Here is a 13,395-nt window from a genome sequence, read left to right as displayed (position 1 = left end):
TCTGGTGACTGATAGCCTCAGTGAGGCTTGGACTGAATTATATGTCATTTGAATATCAAACTGATTTGTACAGATGTTTTTGTAAAAATTTATTTGTAAAGCCACTTGTGTTAAAATGTATCAATAGTGGGTCCTGCTGGACAGAAATGAAATCTACATTCATGTCAAGCTGTACTGTTGTAACTGCTGAAATGTATATATTTTAACAGAAGATACTGGAAGGGAAGGGATTAAGCTCAGCCCAGCTAGGCTTAAGAAAAATATCCTGAAAGTAAATGACTTGGTTTAAGCTATAAAGATTCTGTCTCACAGGTCTGAATGCATCCAGGGATGCAATGTCTGTGAAAAGCCTTTTCTGCAGGAAGGGTAGAAGTGTTGGAATTGTATTTTATAGCTTCCAGATGCTGTATTAAGCCTTTAGCTAAAGTTATATTGACTCATCTATGCCAAATCCTGGCTCAGTATCTAGAAAGGGGGTAGTGTGGGAACCACTGAGTCAGGTGACCACATGTGATGTCATCCTGTAGCCAGCACCAAAATTGTATTTAGATACTAATGAGAGTGGCACTCAGCACTTTGTTATTAGATCTAGTAATTGACATCCATCTAACTTCATGTTGTCTTGCTTTAGTAAGTAACTAGGGAATAGTAATTTTCAGTCAATTTCGGAAAATATAGTGAGATTAGCTGAATGCTGCTTTTCCTGTGTCTGTCTGAGTCTTTCTGTTTATGTTGTTTTTTTTATATTTCCTTTGATGAAACTCTGGTGTTTATTGTAAATAGATATTAAGTATTTTCATGTTTTTAATATTTATTGTTAAATATATCTATACCTTTCATTGTGGCTGGCCTTTTAGAAAATAGTTAACCTTTGAGGATAATTGCATTTATTTATAAAGTGGCACTTTGGCTCCACATTCCTAAAAGTTTTGTTGCTTGGTTAAGCACTACCATTTGTATAAGTATTAATTTTACTAAGAGTAATTGGATACCCTGGTAAAAGTCTTAGAGTAGCTGTCTTTGGGTGTTTTGGTGACCTTATAGTAATCTGTGCAAGCTTTTTCCAGGTGTGTGTGTGTGTATGTGTGTGTGTGTGTGTGTGTGTGTGTGTGTGAAAATCAAATCTCATAGAGAGTGTGTGTGTCAGCTACTTTGAACAGGGAGACTGAGAGCACTGATTTCACAGAGAGGGTGGTGGAGGACCTGGCTTAGAACACCCGGCAAAGGACACAACTTTATAACTGTGTCAATGGGGAGTCTTATTTGTGGTCTGTAGAGAAAGCCCAGCCCCAGGACAGGAGTGTCCATTCCCTGTGTGCTCTTAAGGGAAATTGTAGTTGGTGTAGAGAGCTGCTTCTGAAAATACTGTGTGTATATATTTTTTTTCTCAGTGAACATTCCCCACCAGTGTCAGTGGTGAGGATTGAGACTGCTTGATCAAAGACTCAGAGGAGGGAAGTTGCAGTGATTCTGAACACTACCATGCAGTGTTGTGTGGGTAGGTGATACATCTTATGTGTCATGATGTACTGTTGGACTGTTAGGGGTGTGAATAAGGAGAGGGGGAAGGGCTGCATATGATGGAATTAGTGCAGAGAAATGTGACGGGAATAATTTAAGGGATATGATTTGCCGGAGGGAGTAATGTATAATGGTGGGTGAAGTTTGTTGAGAGAGGTCAGTAAGAGAAATAGTAACACAATGGGATAAGGAGTATAGGAGGAGTAGGTTTTAATAGAGCATGGAGGATGGAGTTAGCTGTGATCACTGGGGGGCACTGAATAGATTAGTATTAGAATACTTAATTGCAATTTGATGGCTTAAGAGTGTGTGTGTGTGTGTGTGTGTGTGTGTGTGTGTGTGTGTGTGTGTGTGTGTGTGTGTGTGTGTGTGTGTGTGCCTATGTATTATTGTAAATGAGATATTTCTTATATGATTGTGTATGTCTGCAGTTATGTGTATACATTTAAGAATGGTGGGACATAGGTGTAGAATGGGTCTTACAAATGTAATGGTGTGGGGGTGGCTGGAGAATTAGGCTGTTGGAAGAGAGAGAAACTGGCAACAGTACATCACTGGTAGGAGTTAAATAGATGTGGACTTGCTCTTTGTCTCTCCATTTCCCTGTTTGACACCAGATAATCTCAGTCAAATGGATAGTGGCAGTCATCCAACAGGGGTATAGATGTTAATGAGAATTTCTCCTTTTTTTCAGAGGATTCTTCCTCATCCACCAGATCAACCCCCCCATTCAGCATTTGCTGACTCAGAGGGTCGTAAAACGTGTTCTGCCTTCCTGGACAGAGAAAGGTTTTTATTCAAAAATGTTACTGATGCCAAAGAAAGAAATAAGCCTCATGAGACTAGTCTTAGAACTTTCCTTTCTCATTCAGTTTGTGAAAGTCCCAAAATTCATATCCATATGTTAATTGATTAGTACTAGGCTAACTGCCTTGTGGGCCATTTTAAGCCTAGCCAGTTAGCCCATGTGAGAATCAAACTCTGCATCTTGTAGTTGTAAGGTAAACACCTTAATCATTAGGCCAACATCCGACCCTCTTTCAGTTTTTTTTTGTATTTCGACATCTAAAAGATGCTGATCTTCATATTCCTATATCCTCAAATTTCAAATGTTTTTAAGGTTTTATGTGTCTGTATAACACTATCAGTTCTCTGCAAGGATGTCCACAAAGTGTCTAGCACCAGTGATAGCCTATTGTATACTGCAAGACATTCACATTTTTCCTTATTCTGATGACCTGCAGAGTCTTTTTCAAAGTGTCAGGACACTCCCGCTTCGGTAAGAGATCTCTTTTGCTGACTGGGTTTCCTGGAAAATATTCTAAAGTTTTGTTTGACTACCTCCCACATGGTTGTAGTTCTGGAGTGTCTCCACGATACATCAGTTCAAAGAGCTTTTCTTCCACAGGAAACAATATATTTATATCTAGAGCTATTCCAGATTTTTTCCCACTTAGTCCAGAACTTCAGCATGGGAATTTCTCAGAATACTAGGGTTCATGGCATCTATGATTCACATGATTCCTCTAGCCAGACTATTTAAGAAAAATTAAATGGTACCTAAAATCTGTTTGGTCCCAACATCAGCACCCATAAATAGTTGAAACTGTAGTACTGGGATTTGTACAAAGGGAAATATTTTGGTGGGGAGACTGGAATCCAGGTCTCCCTGTCTCCCTTCCAGCCCCAATATAATCTGTAACAACAGATGTTTTAGACTTTACTTGGAGAGCTGTGTCTTTGAGGATAAAAGTACAGGTTCTTTGGAACAAAAAAGACAAACCAAAACAAATAAACATAAAGACATTGCAATCATAAATTCTCTCATCTCTCAATTATCTGTGACCATTAGGGCCTCTACAAGTGGTTACAGATAACACCATCTTGATGTGGTATGCAAGCAAACTCCAGATCTTACCCAATATGCAGATTAACCATGATAGCCTTGTATATAGCAATTCAGCACAATCTCACTCTACAGGTACCTTACATTCTGTCAGAACAAGACATTATGGCTGACAAGCTGGGTAGGACCAGGACAGATGCTCATGTATAGAAATTGAACTAGGGGGTTCTTCTAGTATTTGATCTAGCCATGGGAAACACCTGAAACAAATCTTTTGGCTAACATTCACACCTTGTTTGATACATCCCATCTTGACTCAACTTCAAACTGACTGCTTGGACGATACAGCTTAATATCTTTTCTGTACCTATTTTCTGGGGAGTTGCAGAAGGTATTAAAGGAGGCAAAGAAACCTGCTACTAGAAAATCAAACAATAACAAATGGAAAAGATGTTCTACTTAGTGCCAGAAAAAGAATTTAAGGCACTTTTAAGGTTAGTATTTCTCTGGTTCTATAATATTTGTTTGAGTTATTATCCTGCGACCTTTCTTACTCCTTTATCAAGGTTCATTTGTCAGCCATTTCAGAATGTCTGCCCATGGCTCCCCTCTTTCAATGCATTTATAAGTAAAAATGGTTTTAAAGGGTCTCTTCATATCCATCCATCTAGAAAGGAGGTGGTTTATCCTTGGGATTTTAATTTGACTTGGAAAAAGAAAGTCTTTTGTCATTTGAATCATCTCTTTAGGCTAATTTGAGATTCTTAACATGGACAATAGTTTTGATGATTGCTTTGATTTCTTCAGGAAGAGTGTCTGAGTTGCAAGCTCTCATGGTGGCTCAACCTTATCTCATTTTTCACAGTGATAGAGTTTTTTTGAGAACGAATCCTTTGTTTATACCTAAACATTTAATCTGAGCCAAGCAAGCCATCTCCCTATTTCTTTCCACAACGTAAAAATGACTGTAAAGGTATTCATACTCAGGATGCCCACAGGCAACCCAGATAATATCTTGACAGAATTAAAACCTTCAGAAATTCTGATCAGTTATTTATTTCTTAAGAAGGTAAGAAAAAGGGTAACTTCTGTTAAAGCAGACTATTTCAGAATGGCTGTCCTATGATAGCTCCTTTTGTTATTCCATCTACAACAAGGAAATTCCAGTCAGGATCAAGGTACATTGTACTAGGGCCTTGACTTCGTGGAAGGAGGTGGACTCTAGAAGTATTCTAGATGCAGCAACTTGGTCCAATGTTCATACATTTCCAAAGCCCTACAAACTAGACTCCTTTTCCAGCTCTAGAACAGGGTTTGCTAGGAGCATTCTCCAGGAGCTCCTAGACCCTAATCCTTCCTCCTCCCTAATCTTATATGCTATGGTAATCTACCCATATAGCTAAGGCTACTGCAGCAGTGATCAAATGATGAACATGGTACAGTTGGGTAAGTAAACTTACCATAATAGCAGATAATCAAATGATCACTGCTGCAGTAACCCTTAAGCTTTGAGGACTGGCAGGCTTTTATATCCTAGGCAAGATGTAACCCATATAGCTAAAGTTACTGCAGCAGTGATCAACTGGACAACTAATTTTGTGATAGGTTTACTTACAGAACTGTACTTACCTCTTGGTAGCATCTCATCTCAGGATGTGCCCCTGGTTTCTAAATTCACAACTAGATCATGTCCATCTCACACATCCAGAGTGATTCAACCAAACCTGCACAACCTCAAGTTAACTGCATAGTTTTACCAGTTCCCCTAATGGCCATAAACACTTTTTTATCACAAAGTGTACTTTCTGCACCTCTGAAGGAATCCACTTCAAATTATATCACAGTATATGGACACATTTCTCATTTTTGGATAGCAGACCATGGCATTGATCCTTTTTCTGCCTTAATCCCTGATAATTTTCATTTTTTTTCAAACCTTCTTAACTTGGGCTCAAATTCTTCTACTGTCAAGCTGTAACTAGCCTCCATATCCAACTACCACAACAGCTTTGATTCTTATTCGTAAGAATCATGCAAACTATACAAGGACTTTTAGGAAGGAATGTTATTCCTACATCATCCAATCACTGTAACTTTGTCTTGGAGGCCTTAACTAAAAGTCCCCTCAAACCAGCTTCTTCCTTGGAATTAAGCTACTTGTCCAGGAAAAGTCCTATTTTGGTTGCAGTTACTTTAACCAGAAGAGTTTCAGAATTACAAGCCTTGTCTTCCAAACCACCCTACCTAGTTTTTACATAAAGACAGTCTCCACAAGAAAATCATCCCCAAAGTGGCCTCTAAAATTAACCTGAAGCAGATGATTCATTCACTGGTTGTCTTTGTAAATAATTCCAGGAGGGGTAGATCCTTCATATCCTAGACATCCACAGAGAGTTGAGATTCTACTCCAGAAAACTAAATCTATAAAGAAAGATAATCAACATTTTATTTCCTTTTGCTATGAACAAGCTGGGAAGAAGTGCCTCCAGTTTCCTTGTTCAGGTGGCTATTGGACTGCATCTCCTTTGACTTTGCATGTGAAGTCTCTCTCCTTTAAACCAAAAGCTCATTCTTCCAGATCTACATCAACATCAACAGCCTTTTTCAGGAATTTTTCAGTGGAAGGGATTTGTGCAACAGCAGTCTGATCTTCGTTGCATATATTTACTAAACATTACAAACTTGTTGTCATTTCCAGGTCCAGGGCATCCTTCATGGCCACTGTTCTAAAAGGCCTTCTGTCATGACACCAGCCAGGTACAAAAGATTCTTGGTGCTGTGACCTATTAGTTAGAGTGTCGAGGCAGCTTAACTAGGATAAGGTAGTTATGTACTTAGCATAAAGCTGGATCCTTTCATTCTGGTCCATTTGATATGACATCCCTCCTTCAACCCTCTTCTAAATTATAACTGGAAGGATACCTGAAGGACAGCATAAAAGCTTTACTCCACTATTTTTTCTCTCCTCCCCAATTAAATATCTGAAGTAGGCCGCAAACTCTGTCTGACGAGGTCAGCCAGCTACTGCAAAGGATGATGGGAGGGGAAAAAGTTTAAAACAACTCAGCGCTGGAGCACTAGTGAAGTCGAATCAGAATTGACAGGTAAATGAAAGACCAGTTAGTTGTACTGGATGGATCAGAATGAAAGGATCCAGCATTATGGAAAGCACATATATACAGTGTGATGCATGCTCTGAAGTTAGTCTGTGTGTGTTATCAATATTAATATATGCAATATTAATGTACACAGCAAGTCAGTACTACAATCTGTGTAATACAGCTGCCATAGGATAACAAATAGGTCAGCTAGTGTCCATTTAGTTCAGTGGATAACCCCATTCACTGTAGTCTTGCATTTATTCCATATAGCAAGCAGACCATACTTTACAATTCAGTCATTGTTGATTTTGTACTGTAATTACATAATTAAAGTACATAAGAATGCTATCAACTTGTGTGTATTAAACAACCATTAACTAGCATACTATGAACATTGTGGATAGTGTAGAAACAGTAGTGCCATATTTTGTTTAAGCAATTTCATAAAGGTAATACGGTAGATAAAGAAATATTTAATAAGCAACTCCTTTGTCCTTAACATACTACCTGGTTATATCCAAGCTGAACTACAGCAATGTACGTATACCTGAGGCTATCAAGGATTAATTTGCATAATCAATAGATAGCGCAGAATGCTTCTTAATGCGTTAATAGAAAACTAATTTCTTCAGTGCTTGATAATGTTATCTTCTTGTGACACTTCAAATTCATATTCGACATTCAGATGAGACATTAAACCAATGTCTCTGTGTGAGTTTGTGGTAGCTCAGTTAGATGTAAATGATCCCACGACACCTATCAAAATGAGTAGGGGAAGTTCCACAACACCCTGGCCAAATTTCCCTTAGCAGTATGACTACCACCTCTGGTGTCCCCTGAAAAGAGGCCACTAGCCTTGTGGAGCTAACCCAGTCAACAAAACAATGATAGGTAGATAGAGAGATAGATAGATAGGGAGACATATAGATATATATATATATATAGATAGATAGATAGATAGACAGATATGTAGATAGATAGATAGATAAATTAATCAGAAGCTAGGCCATTTGAAAAACCTACTACTCCTGTATATGCCTGCATTCCAGATCTATTCTTCCTTTAATGTTTCTGAGAATCCTAGAATGTGGATAGAAAATGCAGAGTACCATTCATATGTTATGTGCCCTCTGTGATTCTCTAGATTTGAAACTTTATGAAAGAATTTGATTTTAAATTTAAACATGATTTTAAGTTACTCTGTTCATATATTTTTCTTATCATATCCTAGATTTACATATACATAATTATGTGCATGTATTGTTTTATTTTTAACTATGTTGGTTTGATGACTAAATTTATGTTTTACATTACCAGAGCTCTTGGAAAAAAGGCAACATAAAGGCTAATGGATGATCTTTGTCTGAAAACTTGAAAATAATTTTTTTGCTTATCAACTTGTCTTTCTTACAGATTTTAAACAAAGGCAGAATTGTTAAGATTGCAAGTGAAACACAATTTGATGGACAAACGTTCATTACATTTTCAATTACTGTTGGACCGGAGCTGCTTCCTGCCTTCCGTGTTGTTGCGTATTATGCTGTCATCGGTACAGATTCTAAATATCAAATCATTGCTGACTCAGCATGGATTAAGGTCAAGGAGTCATGTATGGGTAAAGTATGTACATTTATGCTCTTTATAAAGGATATTCTTTTTAAGAATTATGTGTATTTGTGTGGTTTACAATGTTTTTTAACAAGCTATCTGCTGTAGATTCAGTTGTTCAATCTTATCAGCTCTGAGATTTTGCAGCCTTGGCCTTTATTCTGCAGAGAATTTACAGTTCAGTTAGCAAATATTTTCATTTTACGTCTTGAATGTCCATGGGATCATCTTAGCAGGGCTATATCCAAGCAACCTAATAAAGTAACAGCACTCTTCTTTTTTTCAAAAACATGGTGTATTTACATTGATTTAGATTTTCTTTTCTGTCTGTACAATCATCAGCAGCAAATATTGCCTGGAAAACATAAAGTTTCTTTTACTGTTGGTTAACCAGTTAAGCCCACTAGACACAAATTCCTCTCTGCATACATGATCTGGAGCCATTCTGTAATGAAGTGACTTAGAGTCACACAGTATGCAAGTGGAAAATGAAACACGTTGGAGCTTTAACTTTCTGTGCTACTTGGAAGGCAGAGTTTAAATTGGAGCTCACATTGCTTTCTATATATTCTACACACTAAGATGAGAGAAATGCTTTACTGAGCTACAGCAAAGAAACATCAAAAGGGAGTCAGACGATCAGAACTGTTCTATGCAAGGTTTTGCCAGTGATTACAGTATTATGAACTTTTTTCTTTCTGGAGTTACACTGACATCTGTCAACAGGACATCTGAGATAAGGAGGCAGTAGAAAACATTCATATGAAATGCACCTGAATGGCAAAATATAATCTCTGGATTCAGAAAGAATCCCCACAACAGGCAAAAACAGCTGTGTCCAAAAGAGACTGCTTCCACTTTTATAGAAAATGTGATACAGAGGCATGTTAACAAAGAGAAGTAAGACCTCATTATCAGCTAATTTGCATGCCTCTGAACCACCGATAATTACTGCAAGTGTAAATCAGCACTTTCCTGCTATAAGCACCTCAGGTGGTCCATGCAACACATTGGTACAAGCACCTCCCCCATTCACTCATCCACACATACGCACACATCGAAACACATACACACACACACACACACACACACACACACACACACACACACACACACACACACACACACACACACAAACTCATACCTCTTACCTGTCCCAGCATTGTGAGAATGTCTCTGTTCTTCTTATATTTGTCCCTGCCTTTGTAAATCACACATCCATATAGTCAGTTAATAATGCCATATATTACAGTTTTATTCTTTGTATTGCTTCTAAAGTGCATCATGATGTAATAGTAACTCTAAGTAATAGTCTTATTCTTGTCCCTGGAATTGTGAACTGTTCCTCCTGGATTTATCCTGAATCCTTTGCACTGCCATATACAGGTATGCCGGCCCCCTACATGGGCATACAGCATCCCTCTCAGTTGATCCTGATTTTACAGATTGCTCCTGAAGTTGTCTCTTATACTTGCTTTGTCCTTCGTAGCTCATAGACTTTTGAAGTCAGTAAATAATGCCAAGCCTTAGAGTTTCATACTTCATGCAGTATAAAAAAACACACTGTAATACAAACCCTACTCAGTTGTTATAGAGGATTAAGGCTCTGACTTGGCAAGCTACTTGCTGTGCCAAGGCTGCAGGGTTTGAACCCCCCGCCTTTTATTTTACCTTTTTTCTAAGATTTAAGGTAATATGTAAGGGTATCCTTTGTGTTTTGTGGTATTGCAGAAGACTAAACCTCTGTCAAGGAGCTGTTTGTGAATGCTGAGAGTACAATGTTTAAATCTTTTTAAGTTCCTTAAGGGCACAATATAGAGAGTATCCCTGGTTTATAGTATTCCCCCTGCCCCATGTCTTTTGTGCTGGAAAACAATGATATTAGATTTTTGACTGCCGTTATGGCACAATATAGAGTATCCCTGGTGTCTAGTGTCCACTCTGTCCCAAGTCTTTTGTGCTACAAAATTTGTTCGGTTAGCTTTTTTAAGGACCTTTATGGTATGATATAAAGTGTATCTGTGGTGTTTAGTGTTAACCTTTCTGAATTGCTCCCCAATATCTTATTTTTTGCAATTAAATCTACATATGTATGTGTGTGTGTGTGTGTGTGTGTGTGTGTGTGTATATATATATATATATATATATATATTTTTTTTTTTTTTCTGAAAAACTAATGTTCTATTTATATGCATGTCTGAATATGCATCACTAATGGTTTTAATATATGAAATTTTATACAGGGCAATAATTCTGTGCTAATGTTCGAAATACAAGGTGTTAAGGTATCCAAGTAAATTTAAAGCCAGTATTTTAACTCTGCATGAATTTTAATGTTCACATCTTCTGTTTTCACTACTTTAAGGTAATCTTATATAGACTGACCATCTTAGAGGATCAAATTCACATCAACCCAGAATAAAACAAGTGCATATGGGTTTCCAGCCAAAAAGAATTCAAGTGTATAAGTAATGTGTATCATACTAGATACTTAGAGTTAGCAAACATTACAGTATATTTTAAGAAATAACTCAGTACCTTAAGGATGACAAGAGGGACAGTGGATGATGGGCTTTACAATTCCCTAGTAACTGTCTTGTAATTAAAGGTTAACAGTGGCCATATTGTTGGACTCACAGACCTTTTTAGGCTCTTGATGTGCGCGTACTTCTCTGCCTGCATGTTTTCTGATGTATTTTGGACAGCACACATGGGCACAGCAAGTACAACTCTAAAGGGAATTTTTTTAATAAAATTGCTAACACCGTGTAACCGTTTAACTTACTTACACTTAAAGAATATTTGTAGCTATTCTGTTTGACATCAGGCGTTCTTTGGGGGATCATGACATTATTTACAGCTGGCTTCCTGAACTGAATGAGTTACATCTTAATAAATGGAATGGTAAGAAAGGGTAGGGACTATAAAACAAAATGACGCTAACATTGTTTTGTGGTGACTGCATTGGGTTGGAAATATTGCTTGTTTGGGATCTAGATCAGCACAGCAATAGCAAACTCATCAGATACTAGTTTATTGAGTTTAATCAGCTGGCTGGACCAACTCATTGATTAGGCAATAAGATGACTTATAGCATCTTGACTTATTACAAATAGCTGTCAGCTAGCAAATTAATAAATAAGTGAGTAAATAAATAAATAATCAAAAAGTGTGTTTGCAAGGGATAAGCTCCATCCCTTGCACACTGCCCCATGTGGTGGGACTGCTGTGATTTCTACATAGGGAACTGTTCCCCCTTATCCAGGACAGCACTTTATGAAATGAGACTTGATATAGTCGACAAGAAAAAAATTAAGAAATTGACAAGGCATCCTATGAGTAAATGGATGATACCATTTGTTATCAATTTTAATAACTGAGTTACATGTTACTGAAGAGCATCATGTGAAATGCATAGCGGGTGAAAGCAAAGCATACTGACACTAATAATCTAATGCACTGTGCTAGAAATATTCCTAATTGCTAGTCATTATAAAGATATGTAATAGTTCCCTATTTAAATTAACTTTACCAAAATCAAGTGGCTTAAGAATTATTGCATTGTATCAGCTGAAAAATTTAGATGATGCTGGAGAAATTGTTCTTGATATGTGCATTATAACTTGCACAGCTTGAAAGAAAATTCAAGTTGCTTATGCAAATCAGTGTAGCCCAAATATATTATATACTATATTTAGCAATTTCAGGCCTTAGGTTGCTATCACCTCCTCTGCTGCCAGGAATAATAAGTTCCAGTGCCAAGAACTTAAAAAAATGTGTTGAATCACTATGTAAAATGTGTTTATGTAACGCATTGATTTGTACCTTTCGCCTAATGTCTGACAGATGACAGATGATTGCCAATATGTTCTTTTAATTTCTGGTCAATTTTACCTATGTAGAAAGAAATGCAGGCTGAATATAATTTTATAAACTTAGTTTACACAGAACATTTTCCAGGCTTAAATGAACACAACTCACTGAAGACTGTTTTAAAGAAACATGGTCTATCCCTGGGATTCTTGAAAGCTCCATGGAAGAATAAGGCTATTCTTGCATGGAGTGGATTGTTCCCGTTCGGCACAGCAGCTCGCCTTGTATATTCATGAAGCATATTCACGAAGGTGCGCTGTTGTATAACCTATACGGGCACGATTCGTGAATGAGTGCAGGGGGTGTGTCCGAGCAGTGCTCACACAGTAAACATGCCCCCTGCACTCAGGAAGTGCTGTATGGCACTTTGAAAACAAAAGCAGTGTCCACGGTCACTATTAGCATTCCCCCAACTGAACAGATATTCACAGAATGTCCAGATTTGTGCCTCATATGTTAGGTGTGTTCCTCCTATTGTCCTGGCAAAGAGCCAAGGCTTGAAGTTATTAAATAATGACAAACATTTGAGTGTAAAACTCCACACCCTGCAAATAAGTCATGCTATCAGCTTTCAAAGTTTGTAAAAGCAATATGTAAAATCTGTTCCTCTTTATCCCCCCATCATGTTATGCTTTGTTCAAATATTATGGTCTAAGAGGTGGAGAGGTATGACTGGTAGCTATGTGCATATCTGTAAACTAAGGAAAATAAAACAAATAATTGTTTTATCCATCCCCAACAAAATTTAAGCATAGCTGAGTGGGTGTGTGCATCATGTAGCTGTGTGCAGCATAGCTTAAACATCCAAAGGAGCTAAATAGAAATATACAGCCAAAATTCCCAAAGTGAGATAGTGTAGTGGTTTGAGCTTTTGCCTAGCATGCAGTCATTCACGGCTCGAGCCCCAATGCAGTCCATTCATGTTCATATGTGAAAGCAGCACTAAAAATTATTTTTTATAAATAGGTAGTAAATAATATATATTTGTTAACCAGGGTAGTGTAGCAGGTCCAAATGTGAGGTGTCAGTGTAGTAAAGATGTGAAACCCCCATATAAACATTCCTATACAGTATAGCCATACAAGAATATAATGTAAGAAAAGCACATGTCATTAATGAGGAATCAACCCCACAATCCAGATAGTCCATAAAATGCAAAAATGACAAACAGTAACTTTCTTTCAAGTGAAACAAGGAAATAAGTACAGTAAGCAATGCAGATATCACTAGTGATCCACAGAAGCACAGAGAAGCAGATTAGGTGGAATTAGCGTTCCAGGGAAATAACAAGCAAACAAACAACAAGCATATAAACAAAGCTAGATTCAGCAGGCCTGGATCTAGTCTATGCTACAGCAAACAAGGTGTACCAATTTCAGTAAGATACAGTTCAAATATTCAGGCACTATAAACCTTTAACCAGAAATTCCCAGCTCACAAGGGCAG

At 37.6% G+C, this 13,395-nt stretch overlaps 1 protein-coding gene across 1 annotated transcript in view; it reads left to right on the top strand.

Moving 5' to 3' along the window:
* The window catches only part of LOC122812280 (venom factor-like), a 2,973,268-nt gene that overhangs the window by 1,190,833 nt on the left and 1,769,040 nt on the right, over positions 1 to 13,395 (top strand). The window contains exon 13 of the mRNA XM_044084681.1: positions 7,882 to 8,088. Coding sequence (XP_043940616.1) covers positions 7,882 to 8,088 — 207 coding nt within the window. The remainder of the gene's footprint in view (positions 1 to 7,881; positions 8,089 to 13,395) is intronic.

Source organism: Protopterus annectens, chromosome 9.part0 (assembly GCF_019279795.1).
Source record: "Protopterus annectens isolate FY-2018-M chromosome 9.part0, PAN1.0, whole genome shotgun sequence".
Lineage (NCBI taxonomy): Eukaryota > Metazoa > Chordata > Ceratodontiformes > Protopteridae > Protopterus > Protopterus annectens.
The sequence above is the reverse complement of the archived record's forward strand: the minus strand, read 5'-3'. Positions and strand labels throughout refer to the sequence as shown.